This window comes from Capra hircus, chromosome 2 (assembly GCF_001704415.2).
Source record: "Capra hircus breed San Clemente chromosome 2, ASM170441v1, whole genome shotgun sequence".
Taxonomy (NCBI): Eukaryota; Metazoa; Chordata; class Mammalia; order Artiodactyla; family Bovidae; genus Capra; species Capra hircus.
This window is the reverse complement of record NC_030809.1, coordinates 40,666,005-40,688,532: the sequence shown is the minus strand read 5'-3', so window position 1 is coordinate 40,688,532 and position 22,528 is coordinate 40,666,005. Positions and strand designations below refer to the sequence as shown.

The following is a 22,528-nucleotide window of genomic DNA, read 5'->3' as shown; positions in this document are numbered from 1 at the left end:
ACACACCCCCTGTTATACTCAGTGACCTGTGTGGAAGAAAGAACAGGAGTAGTCTGCTCTTGAATATAGGTGATGGGAATTCCTAGAACTGAGGACTTTACACAGGGAAGAAACTTCTTTCTGCATCTGGGGGAGCCAAGAGCTTTGATAAAGTTGGTTTTAAAGAAGAAAAAAGTCAAATAATTTTCCACTATTTAAAAAAAGTTGTTTGAAGACATGATGGATTTAATGAAGCAACTGCTCACATATTAACTTCTACAGAGACATCCAGTAACTGACTTATCTTATCTCATAGGTGGGAACCTATGCCCTTATGCATTCTCAGAGACACAGGATCCACTGACCTGCACGAGAAGCACAGGATTTTCTAGCTTTCTTTACAGAACAATGAAACCTCTGCTTGGAACCTTTTATCTGTTGGGTATGCTGGTTCCTGGTTGGTTGGGATACGATAGGTGAGTATAAGGTGGAAGGAGGGGTGACTGGTATGATTTGGATTGTCTAAATGCAAAGCTTCTTTTTAATATCAGTGCAGTTGGATTCTCCACTCTTCCTACCCATTACACACACCACCATGTAATGAGAATAATAATGACTGAAATTTTATCATTGAGTATTACTCTGTGTGTGTGTGTGTTAGTCGCTCAGTCATGTCTGGCTCTTTGCAACCCCGTGGACTGTAGCTTGCCAAGCTCCTCTGTCCATGGAATTCTTCAGGCAAGAATACTTTTCCAGGGGCTCTTCCCAACCCAGGAATCAAACTGAGCGTTACTCTGCTGCTGCTGCTGCTAAGTTACTTCAGTCGTGTCCAACCCTTTACAACCCCATGCATCATAGCCCACCAGGCTCCTCTGTCTGTGGGATTCTCCAGGCAAGAATGCTGGAGTGAGCCACTCCTTTCTCCAGAGCATTACTCTAATGATCTTTAAATAAAAATATAGATCTTCAACAAAGATTTCCTAGCACAGTGTATAATAAATACCAATAGATATGTCATATTTTGCAACTGAAAAAAGAAAACTGTAATGAAAATTCTATATCCTTCATTTACATAATTTCTCCATTGATAAATCACATTATTCTAATTATTCAGAAAATGTTTTAAGTGTTTAAAACTACCAAACAATTTCACTAAGACATAATTACTGTTGATGTTTTTGAATAGATAGTGAATAGCTAATTAAGCATATAGTACTACTGCAAACATTTTTCAGTTGAGTTGTCTTATACAAAATCTCTTATGGCATTCATAACTTATTGAAAACATAATGCAATCACTAATAATATTCCATCATTGCTACCCTATAAGAGTGATTTCTACTGTCATTTTATACATATTGCTGTGGTGCACATCCAGCCATATGATAATTTTTGTTGTTATTGTTGCAATTTTTAAAATAATTTCCCTAATTTAAGAAGTGGAATCACTGGGTTAGAGGCTGCAAAAAACTCAAGAATCTTGCTACATATTGCCAAAGTGCTCTAGAAAAACTGCATCAGTTTACACTTCCAACTACAGTGTATGAAAGCACTTTTTAAGCGTTTTCCAATTTGACAAGTGAAAAATAGCCACAGTTACTTATACTTCATTTTGTTGATTTCTTATAAGGTTAAGTATTTTGTCTTATTTATTACTCATTTTATCAGTTTATAAATTGCTCATTCATGTCATTTACCCATTTTGTGTTCTTTCTCCACTCATAATAACTTTTTTGAATATATAATATATATTAAACATTGTGTGTATGTGTAGTTTCAACATAAAGTATATTCGTGACATTGTACAGGAGACAGGGATCAAGACCATCCCCATGGAAAAGAAATGCAGAGAAGCAAAATGGCTGTCTGGGGAGGCCTTACAAATAGCTATGAAAAGAAGAGAGGCGAAAAGCGAAGGAGAAAAGGAAAGATATAAGCATCTGAATGCAGAGTTCCAAAGAATAGCAAGAAGAGATAAGAAAGCCTTCTTCAGCGATCAGTGCAAAGAAATAGAGGAAAACAACAGAATGGGAAAGACTAGAGATCTCTTCAAGAAAATTAGAGATACCAAGGGAACATTTCATGCAAAGATGGGCTCAATAAAGGACAGAAATGGTATGGACCTAACAGAAGCAGAAGATATTAAGAAGAGGTGGCAAGAATACACAGAAGAACTGTACAAAAAAGAGCTTCACGACCCAGATAATCATGAGGATGTGATCACTAATCTAGAGCCAGACATCTTGGAATGTGAAGTCAAATGGGTGTTAGAAAGCATCGCTATGAACAAAGCCAGTGGATGTGATGGAATTCCAGTGGAGCTGTTTCAAATCCTGAAAGATGATGCTGTGAAAGTGCTGCACTCAATATGCCAGCAAGTTTGGAAAACTCAGCAGTGGCCACCGGACTGGAAAAGGTCAGTTTTCATTCCAATCCCAAAGAAAGGCAATGCAAAAGAATGCTCAAACTACTGCACAATTGCATTCATCTCACATGCTAGTAAAGTAATGCTCAAAATTCTCCAAGCCAGGCTTCAGCAATACATGAACCATGAACTCCCTGATGTTCAATCTGGTTTTAGAAAAGGCAGAGGAATCAGAGATCAAATTGCCAACATCCGCTGGATCATGGAAAAAGCAAGAGAGTTCCAGAAAAACATCTATTTTTGCTTCATTGACTATGCCAAAGCCTTTGACTATGTGGATCACAATAAACTGTGGAAAATTCTGAAAGAGATGGGAATACCAGACCACCTAACCTGCCTCTTGAGAAATCTGTATGCAGGTCAGGAAGCAACAGTTAGAACTGGACATGGTACAACAGACTGGTTCCAAATAGGAAAAGGAGTACGTCAAGGCTGTATATTGTCACCCCGCTTATTTAACTTCTATGAAGAGTACATCATGAGAAACGCTGGACTGGAAGAAACACAAGCTGGAATCAAGATTGCTGGGAGAAAAATCAATAACCTCAGATATGCAGATGACACCACTCTTATGGCAGAAAGTGAAGAGAAGCTAAAAAGCCTTTTGATGAAAGTGAAAGAGGAGAGCGAAAAAGTTGGCTTAAAGCTCAACATTCAGAAAACTAAGATCATGGCATCCGGTCACATCACTTCATGGGAAATACATGGGGAAACAGTGGAAACAGTGTCAGACTTTATTTGGGGGGGCTCCAAAATCACTGCAGATGGTGACTGCAGCCATGAAACTAAAAGACGCTTACTCCTTGGAAGAAAATTTATGACCAACCTAGATAGCGTATTGAAAAGCAGAGACATTACTTTGCCGACTAAGGTCCGTTTAGTCAAGGCTATGGTTTTTCCAGTGGTCATGTATGGATGTGAGAGTTGGACTGTGAAGAAGGCTGAGCGCCGAAGAATTGATGCTTTTAAACTGTGGTGTTGGAGAAGACTCTTGAGAGTCCCTTGGACTGCAAGGAGATCAAACCAGTCCATTCTGAAGGAGATCAGCCCTGGGATTTCTTTGGAAGGAATGATGCTAAAGCTGAAGCTCCAGTACTTTGGCCACCTCATGCGAAGAGTTGACTGATTGGAAAAGACTCTGATGCTGGGAGGGATTGGGGGCAGGAGGAGAAGGGGACGACTGAGGATGAGATGGCTGGATGGTATCACGAACTCGATGGACGTGAGTGTGAGTGAACTCCGGGAGATGGTGATGGACAGGGAGGCCTGGCGTGCTGCAATTCATGGGGTCACAAAGAGTCGGACACGACTGAGTGACTGAACTGAACTGAATGTTATACATAGTTTATATTCTGCACATTTAATATATCTCATCATGCATGTGTGGTTATAAACAGCATTTCCCCTTTAGTTTCATGTTTAATGTAATCCTACAGCAAACACGCTCTCACTGAACAGAGAAATCCAGTCCAATTTTTGCCCCAGATTAACAGTATGACCTCAGCCTGTCCCTCAGCTTCATAGACAGTCTGATTTCAGATACATAAAGGAAGTCCAGGATCTATGTGATACCTAAAGCTGTTTACATCACCATCTCATGTTTTCATTACTTTACTTGGGTTTCATATAGATACTGCATTTATCTTCTCTTCTGAGATTCTTCATTCATAAATCAGAGACAAAGACTTACATATGTCACAGGACTTTGAGTGGAAGAAAAAACTTGCTTAAAATATCACAAACCTTCAAACTTACATATTCTTTGAACCGGTATTCCTTCTTCTGTAAATTTATATTGAGAAAACAAGCTATGCAAAGAATCATATGCGCTGAGATATAGCTTTATTTATAAGATGAACATGATATTAAATATTGTAACATTTGGAAACAACCTATGGGCCCCATATTAAGGTATGTAAATATTGATACATGACCTATTACAGTAGGATATTATTTATCCATTAGAATAATATCTATGAAAAAATTAATAGCATGGGAAAAGACATGTTTTATGCTAAAAGAAAGATGCAGAATACAAGATGTAATAAAAATACTTGAAAAAATAAAAGAAACCTGGTATGTACCAAAATGGACACTGTTATCTTTGGCTGGTAATTCTTTCCCTTTTCCCTCAATTATTCTTCATTTTGCAAATATCTACAAAGGAGATACATAAAATTTTTATTTTAAAAATGATTGACAAGCCCAGGTTAAATTATGGAAATGATTTGGCTCAGATATGGGGAAACAGACAAGATGGCTTCCAGTGCACAGCTCCTCCCTCATCCCAGCACTTGAGCAAAACATTTCAAATCTGCCAGTCCTGGTCCTTGCTGATGGTTTTCATTTTCATTATTATTTACTGACATAAAATAATGTCCACTTTCATATGGCTCTGACCAACTCAATACATAGATTAGCTGCCATTTTTGATCCTCCTTACATACTTTGTATGATGTAATCAATTCAGTTTAGTTCAGTCACTTAGTTGTGTCTGACTCTTTGCGACCCCATGAACCACAGCACGCCAGGCCTCGCTGTCCATCACCAACTCCCGGAGTTCACTCAGATTCACATGCATCGAGTCAGTGATGCCATCCAGCCATCTCATCCTCTGTCATCCCTTTCTCCTTCTGCCCCCAACCCCTCCCAGCATCAGGATCTTTTCAAATGAGTCAGATCTTTGCATCAGGTGCCCAAAGTATTGGAGTTTCAGCTTCAACATCAGTCTTTCTAATGAACACCCAGGACTGATCTCCTTTAGGATGGACTGGTTGGATCTCCTTGCAGTCCAAGGAACTCTCAAGAGTCTTCTCCAATACCACAGTTCCAAAGCATCAATTCTTCGGTGCTCAGCCTTCTTCACAGTCCAACTCTCACATCCATACATGACCACTGGAAAAACTATAGCCTTGGCTAGACGGACCTTTGCTGGCAAAGTAATGTCTCTGCTTTTGAATATGCTGTCTAGGTTGGTCATAACATTCTTTCCAAGGAGTAAGCGTCTTTTAATTTCATGGCTGCAGTCACCATCTGCAGTGATTTTGGAGCCCAGAAAAATAAAGTCAGCCACTGTTTCCACTGTTTCCCCATCTAATTGAAGTGATGGGACTGGATGCCATGATCTTAGTTTTCTGAATGTTGAGCTTTCAGCCAACTTTTTCACTCTCCTCTTTCACTTTCATCAAGAGGCTCTTTAATTCTTCACTTTCTGCCATGAGGGTGGTGTCATCTGCATATCTGAGGTTATTGATATTTCTCCCGGCAATCTTGATTCCAGCTTGTGCTTCCTCCAGCCCAGCATTTCTCATGATGTACTCTGCATATAAGTTAAATAAGCAGAGTGACAATATACAGCTTTGACATATTCCTTTTCCTATTTGGAACCAGTCTGTTGTTCCATGTCCAGTTCTAACTGTTGCTTCCTGACCTGCATACAGATTTGTCAAGAGGCAGGTCAGGTGGTCTGATGTTTCCATCTCTTTCAGAATTTTCCACAGTTTACTGTGATCCACACAGTCAAAGGCTTTGGCATAGTCTGTTATATATATTACATACTCCCAATATGGAGACTCATTTGAATCTAGCACTGTGAATCAAGGATGGATGCTTCTGCATGCTCAGTCATGTCCAACTCTTTGTGAGCCTTTGGAGTGTAGCCCACCAGGCTCCTCTGTCCATGGAATTTTCCAGGCAAGAATACTGGAGTGGGTTTCCATGCCCTCCTCAAAGGGGTCTTTCCAACCCAGGGACTGAACCCCTATCTCTTATATGTCCTGCATTGGCAGGCAGTCTTTACCACTAACACCACCTGGGAAGCTCCAGAAATTACTGTCAAATACTATGCAGTCAGTAAAAATATTTATAATGAGTTTCTATTAGTTTGAGAAAATGTCTCTGGTAGAACATATAATAAAAAGAAGCAAATACAAAATTATATATAGATACAATTTGCACTGTGTTTATAAAAAAATACGCACTGATAAAAGCCTGAAGTGAAATATGTCAAAATATCTGCAGTGGTTAACTCAAGACGATGGGAGGATTATTCCTTCCTTCTCTTTTCTATTTTTCTTCTCTCTCTACTTCCTAAATTTTCCACTTATAAGCAAATGTTAATTTTGTAAGAAAGGAAAAAAATTGAAAATACATTACTGTCATGAAATATTCATGTAACTGTTTCCTAAGTATTTAAATACAAAATTTGCCTCAATATACATTAGGATTTTTTGCCTCTTTCAACATTCCAAAAAAAATTTCATCAGACAATCTTTGATCTGCAGTATTTATTAATAATGTACCCCAAGAGATCATTTTCTCTGTTAAACATTTTATGAATTCCTATTCAAAAAGAATACACAACGTACAATAATCTTTTCATTTGATCGTGAGATGAGACTGGTGATAATTCAGGGGATTAGCCAGCTTTTTCCTTCCCTCTCTACATGTATTATGCATCACCCAAGAAATTGCCTGGAAACAGGAAGCTGCCTTTTCTAAGTATATGGTTTATATGTTGTTTGAACTAAGTAACATTTGGGGTTTTGAGATATAAGTATTGTGTTTAATTTCATGTAAAATGATTAGCACTTCTAATATTAGGGGTTTTCATTCAAATCTCATATGATTTACTTTTTTTTGCATATTGTATGCACCCAGTCATTCAATGCTGGAGGCATCATACTCACACATTTTCCAGACATTTAACTGGGGCAAATTTGAAGGTTGGTGCTTGATAGTGTCCAGTGACCTTTCATTTATTCCCTTTTATATTGTAAAATTGCCTGGGAATACCAGCTCAGTTGAAACAGGAATTCACCAGCTGCCAGGACTGCTTTTTAGTGTATTCACTTTCCTGTGTCACCAAGTAGATGACTGTGATCGAAACAGACCTTTGCTGAACTGTGTGATGGAAAGAACTGTGTTGCCTTGAACAACCACCATCCCTGGTCCCAGAAAGCATCTGCAGTGATCCCCTTTCCCATTTGGACAGTCATTGTGAGCAGTGAGAACGAAGGGCTAAAAGGACTCTTATTAGCTTCATTTCCTCTCCTCTCCCCATTCTGCAAAAGCACTGAAACTAGGTCCCAGTGCACTTACAGGACTAATACTTATTTAGCTTTCTTTGTAGTCCAAATCAGAGATCGATAATTTAAAAAAAAATAGGCTAATAAACATTTTTATGCATATTTTCTAGAGTATAATAAATGTATAATTTGACTTCCCAGGTGGCGCTAGTGGTAAAGAACCCCCCTGCCAAGGCAGGTAGATGTGAGATTTGTGGGCTGGATCCCAAAGTGAGGAAGATCCTGGGAGGAGGGCATGGCAACCCCCTCCAGTATTCTTGCTTGGGGAATCCTATGGACAGAGGAGCCTGGAAGGCTACAGCCCATGGGGTAGCAAAGAGTTGGACATGAAAAGCGATTTAGCATGCACGCAAATGTCTAATCTAGCCTCTGTAACAAAATCTTCAGAGGAGAAAAAAAAATCCAACAACCTAGGATACTAGTATTTACCTTAAGGATTGTTGTTAGAATTATATATAGAGTTAGAACAGTGCTGACATGCATAATTGCTTGTAAAATATTGGTTGTTATTATTACCAGCTACTCTTCAGTTTGGAATTCTCCTTCTCCTGCCCTCAATACGCTTAGTGCACTATTTAATTGGTAGTTAGGCACTAGCTTATCATACTTCACTTTATATTTTTTAATAGCTAAGTTATTTTGCTTTTCATGTGTTTATATCTCACTTCCTTAAGTAGATTTTAAGCTCTATAAGGAAGAAATCTGTATTCTATTACTATTACTATGTTATCACTTTTGCATAGAGTCCCAAGGGTGCCTACCTATTGGGTTGTTGAATGAATTAGATAAGATAATTATGTAAATGTTTAGACTGGTGCCTAGAATATAGTGCCCAATAAGGGTTAACAAATGTTAATATAACATATATATACTAGATGATTATTTGATAATAGCAGATGAAATGAGCTTCTGAAAATTTATGGGTAAGTTGAATTTTTTAAAATTTTAAACACACCAAGGGATGCAAGTGTTTTCTCTATTAAATGTTAATACATTTTGTAAATAATCAGCCTCAACATATTACGCTTATAGTATTTTTAAACTGAAATTGTTCATTCTGAAGCACTCTGGTTTTCTTAAAAAATCGAATAAATAATAAGCATTAGAAATGCATCCTTGAGTGGAAAAGTGTATTGCTCCACAACAATTACAATTTTAATAGCAGTTGTTTCTTGTAATCTCCTTTCAAAATTCACTTCATTGTTTTAACTAATTATCTAGACAATCATATCTTGTGAGCTTTTCTAGGACAAGCTAAATGAAGTACTACTCTTTTAACAATAAAACATTTACAGTTTTGAAGATAAAGAGCTTCTGCTAAGTTCAGATTATTATTATTAATATGATTAACAATTAAAAGCATGGAATTGTGTAGGGAAATTGATTTCTACTACAGTGGGTGATTATTATGGTACATGGTGTTAATTGAACAGATTAAAAAATTAAATGTAGTCATTTCTACATTGGAGTTATATAGCTGTGAATGGAACTTGAGTTTTAATTATTCTATCAAAATATTTTGTAGTTTGATATTGTTTGAAGATAATATCAGTTAGATGGCTAAATTATTCTCCATATAATTATTATTTTCAATGTTATTGTAGCAAAATAGGGTTTTTACTTGGCATTGTTTTGAATTGCTACTGTGTTTTAACGTACATTAAGCATTAACTAAGTTCCAGAGATAAGTTTATTTTAAAACATGGACTAACTAATTTAATCCTCATAGGAATCCCTTGGAAAGGTGTTATTCCCATTTTACAGATTATAAAATGAGACTAAATATAATGCCAGAATGTTCAGAGAAAAAAAATGTGAGAAAATAGATAAAATCATTGAAACATTAGCTAATTAGATCACTAACACCTTTCTTTCTCTCTATCCAAAAGTTCATACCCTAGCATCACCAAAAACTCACTTCCTAGTGCTTTTAACATAGAAAGAAATCACTCCAAATATAGTTATTGGGTAAATGAATGATCAATTACTATGCTTTCATAATGAAAATATAACCTTACTTTTAACTTAGGTAAAGACTTTTAGTTAGGGAACCAAAACATTCCTCAAACATTTGTGTGGTTTGGAGACAGAGAATTAGCTCTATGACTTACTAACTCTGTGACTGTCTGCAAGTTACCTGATTTCACTTGGCCAAATTTTGTTATTTGTAAAACATGGATGATGACATTTCACAGAGTTGTAGTGAGAATAAATCATATAGTATGCATTATTGTTCTGGCACAAAGGAGAGGCATTGAATACTTTTATCAAATTGTTTGTTAAAATATAAGCCATACATGGAAATCTATTACATAGGCCTATATCTATTATGGGTTCCCAGGTGGCTCAGTGGTAAAGAATCCACCTGCCAATGCAGGAGACCTGGGTTCTATCCCTGAGTTGGGAAGATCCACTGGAGAAGGAAATGGCAACCCAATCCACTCCATTATTCTTGCCTGGGAAATCCCAAGGACAGAGGAACCTGGTGGGCTAAACAGTCCATGGGATCACAAAAGAGTCGGATATGACTTAGCAACTAAGCAACAAAGAATATATATTATAGAAATTGAATCAATAATTAATAACCTTACAAAACAGAAAGCACCAAGCCCAGATGGGTTCACTGGTGAATTCTATGAAATATTTAAGGAAAAGCTTATATCTCTACAATTTCATCTAAAAAATATAAGCAGAGGGAATACTTTTTAATTCATTCTTTGAGGCCAACCAAATATCAAAACCAGTCAAAGACATCATGAGGGAAAAAACACTATAGATCAATATCTCCCATGAACATAGATGTAAAAATCCACCACAAAACACTAGCAAATTAAATCCAAAAATGTATGAAATGAATTATACACCAGCCCACTGACTGAATTTATCCCAGATATGCAAGGCTAGTTTAACATTTGATTACCAAATAATGTAATCCATTATATCAATAGGCTAAAAATTAAAAAATCACATGATCATGTCAGTAGATGCAGGGAAAAGAAATTTTAAAAATCCAATAAATGGTGCTGGAACTATTGGACATACACACACACACAAAGTGAATCTAGACACAGACCTACATTCTTTATAAAAATTAACTCAAAATGGATTATAGACCTAAAAATGTAAAATATAAAACCATAAAAATCCTAGAAGATAATGTAGGAGAAAGCCTAGATAAATTTGGGAATAGTGATGATTTTTTAAATACATCACCAAAGACATGAACCATGAAGTAAATAATTGATAACCCGAAGAATTGATGCTTTTGAACTGTGGTGTTGGAGAAGACTCTTGAGAGTCCCTTGGACTGCAAGGAGATCCATCCAGTCCATTCTGAAGGAGATCAGCCCTGGGATTTCTTTGGAAGGAATGATGCTAAAGCTGAAACTCCAGTCCTTTGGCCACCTCATGTGAAGAGCTGACTCATTGGAAAAGACTCTAATGCTGGGAAGGGTTGAGGGCAGGAGGAGAAGGGGATGACAGAGGATGAGATGGCTGGATGGCATCACGGACTCAATGGACGTGAGTCTGAGTGAACTCCGGGAGTTGGTGATGGACAGGGAGGCCTGGCGTGCTGTGATTCATGGGGTCGCAAAGAGTCGGACACGACTGAGCAACTGAACTGAACTGATACTTTATTAAAATTTAAAACTTCTTCAAAAGATAATGTCAAGAGAAGGAGAAGACAAGGCACAAAGTGAGAGAAGATATTTGCAAAAGACATATCTGATAAAGCGCAGGTATCTAAAACACACAAAGAACTCTTTGTTAACAATAACAAAGAGACAACCTAATTTTAAAAATGGACAAAGGACCTGAATGGACACACCTCACCAAAGAAGATACACAGGTGGCAAATAAACATAGGAAACATTGCTGGAGAGAACGCGAAATGGCCCAGTCACTTCAGTCCCTCTGGAAGACCATTTGGTAGTTTCTTACAAAATTAAACACACTCTTGCCATATGATCTAGCAAATATGCTCCGTGGTACGATCCAAATGAATTGAAAACGTACGTCCACAAAACACTGCACACAGCTGTATATGGCAGCTTTACTCATAACTTCCAAAACTTGGAAGCCACCAAGATATCCTTCAGTGGGTGAATGGACAAATAAACTGTGGTAATATAGACAGCAGAATATCAGACAGCACTAAAAACCTGCCTGCCAAGGCAGGAGACATAAGAGACCTGGGTTCCATCCTGGGTTGGGACAATCCCATGGAGGAGGGCACAGCAACCCACTCCAGTATTCTTGCCTAGAGAATCCCCATGGACAGAGGAGCCTGGAGCCTACAGTCCGTATAGGGTTGCTCCGAGTTGGACACGACTGAAGCGACTTAGCATGCACAAAAAGAAATGAACTATCAAGCCCTAAAAAGACGTAAAAGAAAGTTAAATACATATTACTAAGTGAAGGAAACCAATCTGAAAAGGCCACATGCTGTATGATTCCAACGACATGACATTCTATAAAAGGCAAAACTAAAACTGAAAAGATCAGTGGTTGCCAGGGGTTAGGTGGGAGGGAAAGATGCATAGGCAGATCAGAGAAGATTTCTAGGGCAGTGAAGCTCTTCTGTATGATACTATTAATATAATGGTGGATACACGTCATTATACATTTGTCCAAATCCATAGAATGTATAACAGCAAGAGTGAACCCTCATGTAACCTATGGACTTTGGGAAATAATGATGTGTCTATGTAGGTTTATTATAATAAATAGACTACTCTGATGTGGGATGTTGGTAATGGGGGAGGTTGTGTGTGTCGGAGGGGGCAGGAAACAGTAAGTGTATAGGAACTCTCAGTATTTTTCATCCAATTTTGCTGTGAACCTAAAACTCCTCTAAAAAACAAAGCTTGTTTTTAAAAAATATAAACCACTATATTAAGATTCTTACAACTGTATACAGTATTGTGGTTAATACTTCAGGCTTTTCACTCAGGCTGTCGGAGTTTAAGTCCTAATAACACTTTCCCTGTGACTCAATTTCTTCATTTCTGAAATGAGGGTAATAAGAATACTTTGGGGCTTCCCTGGTGGCTCAATGATGAAGAATCTACATGCAAATGCAAGAGATGCATTTTGATCCCTGGTCTGGGAAGATTCTGTGTGCTGTGGAGCAACGAAGCCCGTGTGCCACAACTATTGAGCCTATGCTTTAGAACCTGGGAGCTGCAACAAGAGAAGCCGCTGCAATGAGAAACACCAGCACTGCAGCTAGAATGTAGCCCCTGCTCACAGCAACTAGAGAAAGCCCACTTGTAGCAACATAAGGACCCAGTGCAGCCAAAAATAAATAAATAAATTTTTTTTTTTTCAAAGAGAATACCTTATCTTAGGACGTAACCAGTGGTCCAATGGCTAAGACTTCATCTTCCAGTTCAGGAAACATGGGTTTGATCCCTGGTCTGGGAACAAAGCTCCCATATGCCTCAGGGTGTGGCAAAAAAAAAGAAACAGAATACCTTATCTTAGAGTTTTCCAGAAAAGTGAGAGATTTAAAGTGGTTAATCTAATGAATGTCTCACAGTAAGTTTTAGCTCAATAAATCTTATTCTTTCTTTTACAAATTTAAAAAGTGTTCTTATCTACAACATCTTGCTGAATTATCCCAGCCTCCCTGCAAAGTCCCCAACCTGCAGATGAAGAAATGGCAGCTCAGAGGGGCTCAGTGGTACCCACGGTCTCACAGTTTGTAAGCTGCAGAGACGAGACTTGAGGACTGACTTCTGTCCTCAAGGTGCTGTGTACGTTGGTTTTCCCTACTTTTATCATCAACCTTCCAACCCTCATGATATCCTGGCTTCATGGCTGCTCTTTGTCTTTGCAGATCCCTCACACAACAGAGACAAGAAGTTGTGGGTAAAGTAGTGAGTCCATGGAGGATCCTGGAGACGTATCCTTATAACAGATACCACCCCATGGGGGAGGTAAGCACGAACACATGGTCGGGGGATTGGTGGTGGTTACAACTGCTTTACGGTGGGCAAGGGATAGTTCACTGTTAATATCTACAGACCAGAGGGCCTCAGAATGAGAAGCTGAGATTTGTCTGTGCACTGAGGTCAAGGGATTCACAAACATCATCCCGTGACCATCACCATTACAGATACAAATCTAGTGATAGAAATAAAAAGGCAAATCAACAACCAAAAGAAAAAAAAAAAGGAAAAGAATGCCCAATCAGTTTTTCTAGCGTAAACATGGATCAAAATTAAACGTTACTCTTGTTCATCAAGTCTTTTAACTGCTTTAAGTAGGGCAGGATCAGTGTGTATATGGATGCAAAACACGGGTGGAGAAGCCTTCTGATTGAATCCTGTTTAGCTGAAAGGGTGGTATTTCTGGTAGGATACAAGAAACACAGGCAACAGCTCTCAAAAGAAATATTTGTATTGCTATGAAGATATGTTTAGTGGTTTCTGAAACTGGATACAGTAAAAAGTATATATGCATATATGTGGTGTATGTATGTGATATTATGTAACACTTCTTTTGAAGTATAAATTTCTAAAAATAGAATTACTGGGCTAAACAATCATTTACATATTTTATATAAATGCCCAAATTTCCCTCCAGCCAGGCTTTGCCACTTATTTCCTCAGTCTTGGGGAATATATTAATATTTTCCAGGTTGTTTTCAAAGAGTACAAGAAAGAATTTACACTTTCTTCTGTAACATTCACCCCAAAATACTAAAGTCCCTTAGATTTTTTTTTTTTAAAAACAAGATCCAGTAAGATCCATGAGAAGTGTACGTGCTGGTATCAGAGATGAGATATACTTGGCTTGGCTACTTGCTCTGTGACCTTGTCCAACGCATTTAATCTCTTTTTTCCTCAGTTTCCTTATACATGAAAAAGCAATAGCAGTACTTCTCCTGCAGTTGTTTGGTTGTGAGAGTAAATGAAATAGGCTACACTTTTACTGATGAAGCAATAAATAAAATGATAGCTGCAACTGTTATATGCTATTTATATCTCTCCCAGGACTCAGGGCACTGCATCTGATCCAGTCTCATCACAGAAAAGCACATAGTACCCATGTGATGAGTTGTTCATCTCTTCCCTCACTTATTATTACTGTTATAATAATGCATTTTATCCATAGATATTCCAAGCTAAGATGAAAGTCAATTGAGACACAGAAATTTGTCTCAGAAATGAGACAAAATTGAGACAATATCAGTTAAGACACAGAAATTTAAATAGAATTTGTTATGCCAAATTAATTATTATCATTTACCATAATTCTTGTCATTCAGATAATTCTGCTATACAGAAATTGAATGTGGAGGGTATCATATGCTGAGGACTTTCCTAATATGTCTTATCTTGGTTCATTGCTTATTTCATTCTCCCTTAAAGGACCCTTAAAGGACTTTATTTCATTCTCTCCTTAAAGTTATTAACTTGGTCTTGATTTAGAAATTTCACTGTTCTGTGAAGGGGCATAACCAAACTCTTGTCCAATTTTGGATCCATGGACATTAACAAAGGATATTTTGGGGATTCAAAGAAGATCCCACAAAATAAGCTTACCCTGAAATTTCTGACATGATTGAGTGCCACAGCAAAGTCCAGAAGTCTGGTGGCTATTTGAAAATTGTGTGATTGGATAATGTTTAAGAAGTGTTATTCTGCATTGTTGAACTTGATCATTCTCAATCATTTATTTGTGAAGTTCAACAGGGTGTCCTAGCCTGGGTGGTAGAGTAGATCTTTAAAGAATATGGGAGAAGGGACGGTTATAATTCATGGGTTTAGTCTTTCATTTGTGTGCTAATGAACAGGCAAGAGTTGAGAGTTCAGTATCTTGATGAAAGAAACCATTATCTTAATTAGAGGCAAGCAAAGGATCTTCTAACTGATAACCTCAGTCCTCCCTGGCTGTTTCAGATCTACCAGTGGATGAGTGAGATAAGGGAGAAGTACACGGAAGTGGTGACGCAGCATTTCCTAGGAATGACTTATGAGAGCCGGCCCATGTATTATTTGAAGGTGAGTGAGAAGGCTGAGAGTTACAGCCTTATCCAAGGATATTTGCTTACTATTCAGGGGCTAGGTAGAAGCACGGACAAGGTTAAAGAGACAGGACCGAGAAATGCTGACTTTTCCACCCTAAACTGGACTTTTGAACGTAACAACTTGTAAATGCTTACATATTAATCATCTGGGTAGAATCATATTCGGAAGTAAAGAGAACTTGGAATGGCTGGGTGACACCTCAGGCCTGCCTGCTCAGTCGCTCAGTCATGTCCAACTCTTTGCAGCCTCATAGACTGTAGCCCATTGGGCTCCTCCGTCCATGGGATTTCAGGCAAGAATACTGGAGTGGGTTGCCATTTCCTTCTCTAGGGAATGCTCCTGACCTAGCAATCGAACCTGCGTTTCTTCAGACTCCTTCATTGGCACTAGGATTCTTTACCACTGTACTACCTAAGGCCCAGAAGTAAGAACTTACTCCTTAGTTTTCTTCCTGCTTGGCCTCACTTGTCCCTGCTAAAACTGAGGAACTTAGACTTGCGGATGGTGGTTGAAAGGGACTTAAGACGTTCTGGCTGAGAGGTTTCCAGACTGTGTTCTGTGAAGGCCTGGATGCCTCCAGAGCTCCCACAGTTGGTGGGGTAGGGGCAGGAAGGATGGTCTGCATAAGGGTGAAATCCCCAGTTCACTTTTCACGCTTTTGAGTTTTTACAAAATTGTTTTTTTTTTAACACATTCAGTTCAGTTCAGTCGCTCAGTCGTATCTGACTCTTTGCCTGGATGGATGTCATGGATGTCATGCCTCCCTGTCATGCCAGGCCTCTCTGTCCATCACCAACTCCCGGAGTTCACTCAGATTCATGTCCATCAAGTCAGTGATGCCATCTAGCCATCTCATCCTGGGTCGTCCCCTTCTCCTCCTGTACCCAATCCCTCCCAGCATCAGAGTCTTTTCCAATGAGTCAACTCTTTGCATGAGGTGGCCAAAGTACTGGAGTTTCAGCTTCAGCATCATTCCCTCCAAAGAAATCCCAGGGCTGATCTCCTTCAGAATGGACTGGTTGGATGTCCTTGCAGTCCAAGGGACTCTCAAGAGTCTTCTCCAACACCACAGCTCAAAAGCATCAATTCTTCAGTGCTCAGCTTTCTTTAACACATTATTTTCCATAAAAATATTTGAATATTATGGACAACCTTTATGTTTGGTTCCCTCATTTTCTAAGGGAACAAAGACCCAGAGAAGTAAAGTGACTCGTGCAAAGTCACAAAGTCAGACCATAGCATAGCCAGAGGAATAAGCCATTCCCAAAGTTCTCTGCCCCTTCTGCATATGACATAATGAAAAGTGTTTGAGACTGATTAACCATTTCCCATAGACTCTCAGGTTTGGACCAGTGGTTTTTCAATGCTGGTTGCTTAATACTGATGCCTGGGTCCCATTCACAGAGATTCTGAGCTAATTGCTCCAGGATGGGTCCCAGGCACCCCTTGGAAGCTCCCTAGATGATCCTAAGGTACAGGCAGGGTTGATAACTGCTGCACTGATCAGTGGGTTTTCAAAGGGTGGCCCTGGACCAGCAGCATCAACATTACCTGGGAACTTGTTAGAAATGCACATGCTTGGGCCTAACTGCCGATCTACTGAATCAGAAACTCTGGGGTTGGGCTCAGCAATCTGTGCTTTAACAAGCCCTCCCCCAGGTCATTTTGATGCTCACTCAAGTTTCAGAGGGCTTCCCTGCTCAGATGGTAAAGAATCCACCTGCAATGTTGGAGACCTGGGTTCAATCCCTGAGTTGGGAAGATCCCCTGGAGAAGGCATAGCAACCCATTCCAGTATTCTTGCCTGGAGAATCCTCATGGACAGAGGAACCTGGTAGGCTACAGTCCATGAGGTCACAAAGAGTTGGACATGACTGCGCAACTAAGCACACACACGCACAAGTTTCAGGACCACAGTGCATTTCTAACAAGTTCTCAGCTGGTGCTGATATTACTTGCCCAGGACTGCTCTCCAAGAACCACCACCAAAGCAGTTTGGCATTAAAAACTAGCATTATTTGTTTGCTGTCCTCTTACTATTTACTATAGACATGTTATTTTGCAAAGCACATCCTCAAATTTTAGTTACTCACATTACAAAAAAGTATATTGACTTCAAAACAGAATTTACCCAGGAGTTGACTGCTATGTTAAACGTGGGCCACCTACCTACGTGACTTTCCATAGGCTGTCAAGCTGAGCTGAGCTAGCCAAGAAGACATCTAAACATCCTTTGCAAAGGACATCTTTTAAAAAAGAGAATTGGCATGTAATGAGACAATAAAGAAAAACTTATGGTCATATATATATTCATAAAAGGGGGAATTATAAGACAGAATTTAAAGTAAAAGGTAGATTAGGAGCTTTGAAAATGGGTGAGGCTAAAAGGAAAAATTCCTTGAATATGATGAGTTCAAGCCATATATTTCAAAATTTGTAACTTTCTCATAGATACAGAGGGAGAACCTTCACCAGTCCAACTCCCAAGAGCTTTCAATGAACAAGAGTCCAGGACATTTACAGAACAAAACCAGATGTGACTGTTACAAACATGGACATGTTCACAGCTTCTCCACCAAAGAGAATCTGTAATTGCTAGGTTAATCCACAATTGCCCCGAAAGAGGAGGGGATCTCTGTTGTTTCAGTGAGGCTGACCTGATAGACAAGAATGACAAGTGGGAAGAGGAGAAAGAAGACTGGGTCAGCTGGGACTGGAGGAGTCTCTAAAGAAAGAGGAAATTAATGAATTTAATAAGTATTGCAGAACATTGTGTATTTGGATCCTTTCACAGTTTTCAAGAAGTTTAAATGTAGTGCTTGTGTGCATGTTAAGTCACTTTAGTTGTGTCTGACTCTTCGCAGCTCTGTGAACTGTAGCCTGCCAGGCTCCTCTGTCTATGTGATTTTCTAGGCAGAAATACTGGAGCGGGCTGCCATTTTCTTCTCCAGGGTATCTTCCCAACCCAGAGATTGACCCGGCATTTCTTATGTCTCCTGCATTGGCGGGGGTGTGGGGGGGGCGTGGTTCTTTACTGCTGAGCTATTGGGGAAGCCCTTAAATGTAGACTGGGATTCAATTTTACTTCCTTTGATTCTTGAATGTTACTACTTGTGTACTTTTTGACTCTGAGTGAACTCTATGTGGGAAGGTTTTCTAAGGTTTATAGAGATTTAGCGTCACAGTTTGTGGCTTGGAAGTTTTTGCCTTTATTTAAAGTTGGGGAATAATTTAAGGTAAAAGGTAAGACCAAGGAAGACCAGGCTTTGTGTGGGGGACACAGGGGAGTCAGTAAGTTGTCCTAAGAACAATAAGAAAGCAAGTGTAACCATAGGAGGGTCATATTGGTGGGTGTCTTTGCCAGCAGCCTTGCCTCATCCTTGAAACCACAGAATGGAGAGAGACAGGTGCCCCTAGGGGGGGAAAAATCTAATAATCTGTCACAGTGGCTTGCAATCATAAGCAATTGTTTGATAATGGAACACAAATGTCCCCTCCAGATCAGCCAACCATCCAATAACCCCAAGAAGATTATCTGGATGGACTGTGGAATTCATGCCAGGGAATGGATTGCCCCTGCTTTCTGCCAGTGGTTTGTGAAAGAAGTAAGTGTTTTTAACTTTCTCACAATGGCTAGCTGTGCTTAGGCGCTCAGTCGTGTCTGACTCTTTGCAACCCCATGGACTATAGCCTGCAAGGCTCCTCTGTCCATGGGGATTCTCCAGGCAAGAATACTGGAGTGGGTTTCTATGCCCTCCTCTAGGGGATCTTCCCGACCCAGGGACTGAACCCAGGTCTCCCACATCTCCCACATGGCAGGCGAATTCTTTACTATCTGAGACACCAGGTGGTTAACGACCCTACAAAACACCTGTCACGTCTCGGCTATTTGGAGAGCACGTTTCTTTTCACATGTTGGCAAGGCAGCTCTCCACTGAGCTGCTCCTTCACCTCAAAGTGAATGGAATTTATAAGTAGGTTCACTGAAAACTGAGTTAGATGTTCTCTTGTCTTTATAGTGCACCCCAAATCATTTTTCTTGGAAGGTAAACAAATCTAAATGGAGAAGAAAATACATCTTGGGAGTCAGAGATGAGTTTGAATCCCAGAGCCATCTCTTTCTGATAATCTGGTGCACAATTTCTAACACCAGGACCCCTAGTTTTTCACCTGCAAAAAGTGCATGAAATGACTACTTCAGTGCCTGTTGTGTGGATTAAGAGATTAACACATAGAAACTATCAATACCTTGCACCGTGAATTCTCACATATTACCTATACCCCTCCTTAGGGAATAAGACTTTATAATTAATATAAGATACTTTTGTGTCAAGCCTTTTCAGAAGCCCAAACAGGATGACATCCACAAGGAGTAGTCCTCAAAGTGTAGTTCCTAGACCCATAGCATCAACATAACTGGGAACTTGTTAAAATGCAAATTCTGGGTTTCCACCTCACTACCTCATACCTAGTGAATTGGGGCTAGGGGTGGAGATGGGGGGTGTATAGCCAGGTGGGCAGTATGTTAACAAGCCAGACTCCAGGTGATTCTGATGCATGCAGAGGTTTCAGAAAGACCACAGCATTGAACAGGACAATTGAGGCAGGATTGATGGTCAAAGGCCGCACTCACAATTAAGCTGAAATTGTCAGAAAATTGAGAGAAAAGATCTCTTCCCAGGATCATTCCAAACATTTTTCTATTAAATGTCCAGATTCTACAGAACTATAAAGACAACTCAAGGATAAGAAGGCTCCTTAAAAACCTGGACTTCTATGTGCTTCCGGTTCTTAACATAGATGGTTACATCTACACTTGGACGACTGTGAGTACATTGAGTTTGGTCCTGGGATGGGTTCATGAACTAGATCTTGATTCAGGTTCATTTTCTGACTTCAGTCACTGCAACTATAAAAATGTTTTGTGGTCATTTAAAGGAAGAAACCTCATTTGGGATTTAAATCCACATTTTTAAGTCAACAATCTAAGTTAAGTTTAGGATTGAGGAGGCTAAAGGCCTTTTTTGAACATTTTTGTTTGTTTGTTTTTTGACATATTCCCAGTTTTTCAGCCAGACTTAATGTTTCTTCAACTCTCTCTCTTTGACATTTGTGGATTGCCTGTCACCTGATAAAGATTATGTTGGTATAAAATTCCTACACTACCATGTATCCTTAAATCAGTTCTTGAAACATGAGTGGCACAAATAATCTACAAATTCTAACCCAACCTTTATTTTTCCGTGGTGGTCATGCATATGGAGTTGGGGGCAAGGGAACATCTCATAAAATTATCTCTTTTTTTTTTTTTTTGGCTGCGTTGGGTCTTCGTTGCTTTGTGCAGGCTTTCTCTATTTGCAGTAAGTTTGGGGTACTCTTCGTTGCTGTGTGTGGACTTCTCATTGTGCTGGCTTCTTCTGTTGCTGAGCACAGACTCGAGGGTGCACAGGCTCAGTAGCTGTGGAACGCAGGCTTAGTTGCTCTGTGGCACGTGGGGGTCTTCCTGACCAGGGATTGAACCCTACATCGACAAGCGGATTCATATTCACTGCACCACCAGGGAAATCCAAGATTTTTATTTAATAGACAACTTTCTCTTTTAAAATATTTCTAAAGCATACCTCTCCAGAAGTCAGAGCCCCTGTTTCTAGGGAGTATTCATTCCTTCCACTTCTTCCGGCTCCCCCAGACTTTCAAGGGACCCCTTTCTCTGTAACGGCCTCTCTGGCCCAGTATGAATCAAGCCCTTCCCTCCTGGCTTATCTGGTGAAACATGTCTTTATCCCTATCTCTACTCATCAGTTGTCTGCTTCTAGAAATGTGCACAAACCATCTCTGATGCACCTGGAAGAGCCTTTTTCCATCTGCCAAGCCATTTCTCTTTCATTCTTTATCACTTGGACCTTAAAAAAAATGACTCTCTGAAGCTTTCCCTGATTAAGCAGATCACATCCACCAGGCACTATTAATCTGCCCATGAGGGAGAGGCCAAATTACCCCTGCAAAGTGATGGTTTACACACATGTTCACTTAGGGTTGTACAGATGTTCCTGTTATTGGGGGTTGCTAACCCATCTGGGGGACTAAAAATTAAATTCACTAGCTTCATAATATTGAGGCAGGTTCTTCCAAACAATCCTAGGAACTATTTTTCACGTTCAAGGACCACCCATCATCACTAACACTGTGATTTATGAGACCTTAGAATGACAACATCCCTGTTTGTTTCCCTGTTACAGGATCGGCTTTGGAGGAAATCCCGTTCATCCCATAATAATGGCACATGTTTTGGAACAGATCTCAATCGAAACTTTGATGCATCCTGGTGTAGTAAGTACATGCTTACTAAGTACATCATTAGTAAGTAGATGAATAACAAACACACACACACACACACACACACACACACACACACAAATGGAGCAGAGAAGCCAGGAAAAAGGTGCATTACTGGAGTTAGTACTATTTATATATGCAACTTTTGAAATAAACATCTAATTTTGTATAGCTTTCTGGACTTCCTGATCAGTGTTACTCTGTCTAAAGAGATGATATTATCTATGCAGTAAGAACAGCAACACTCATCTGCAGGACTCATTTCAAGTGAGATTGCCTAAAAGAGGGCAACAATAACTTTGATCAGTGTGAATATGTTTGAAACCCATCACTTTGTTTAAAATATATTGTTCAGTCACTAAGTCATGTCTGACTCTTTGTGACCCCGTGGACTGCAGCATGCCAGGCTTCCATGACCTTCACTATCTCCCAGAGTTTGTTCAAACACATGTCCTTTGAGTCAATGATGCCATCCAACCATCTCATCCTCTGTTGCACCCTTCCCCTCCTGCCCTCAGTTTTTCCTAGCATCAGAGTCTTTTCCAATGAGTCAGGTCTTCACACGAGGTGGCCAAAGTATTGAGCTTCAGCTTCAGCATTAGTCCTTCCAATGAAAATTCAGGATTTGTTTCCTTTAGAATTGACTGGTTTGATCTCCTTGC

General features: G+C 39.5%; 1 protein-coding gene across 1 annotated transcript in view; it reads left to right on the top strand.

Moving 5' to 3' along the window:
* Window positions 340-22,528, top strand: part of CPO (carboxypeptidase O) — a 32,465-nt gene continuing 10,276 nt past the window's right edge. The window contains exons 1-6 of the mRNA XM_005676425.3: window positions 340-455; window positions 13,334-13,433; window positions 15,402-15,503; window positions 19,031-19,135; window positions 20,246-20,356; window positions 21,770-21,860. Coding sequence (XP_005676482.1) covers window positions 388-455; window positions 13,334-13,433; window positions 15,402-15,503; window positions 19,031-19,135; window positions 20,246-20,356; window positions 21,770-21,860 — 577 coding nt within the window. The 5' untranslated portion in view covers window positions 340-387. The remainder of the gene's footprint in view (window positions 456-13,333; window positions 13,434-15,401; window positions 15,504-19,030; window positions 19,136-20,245; window positions 20,357-21,769; window positions 21,861-22,528) is intronic.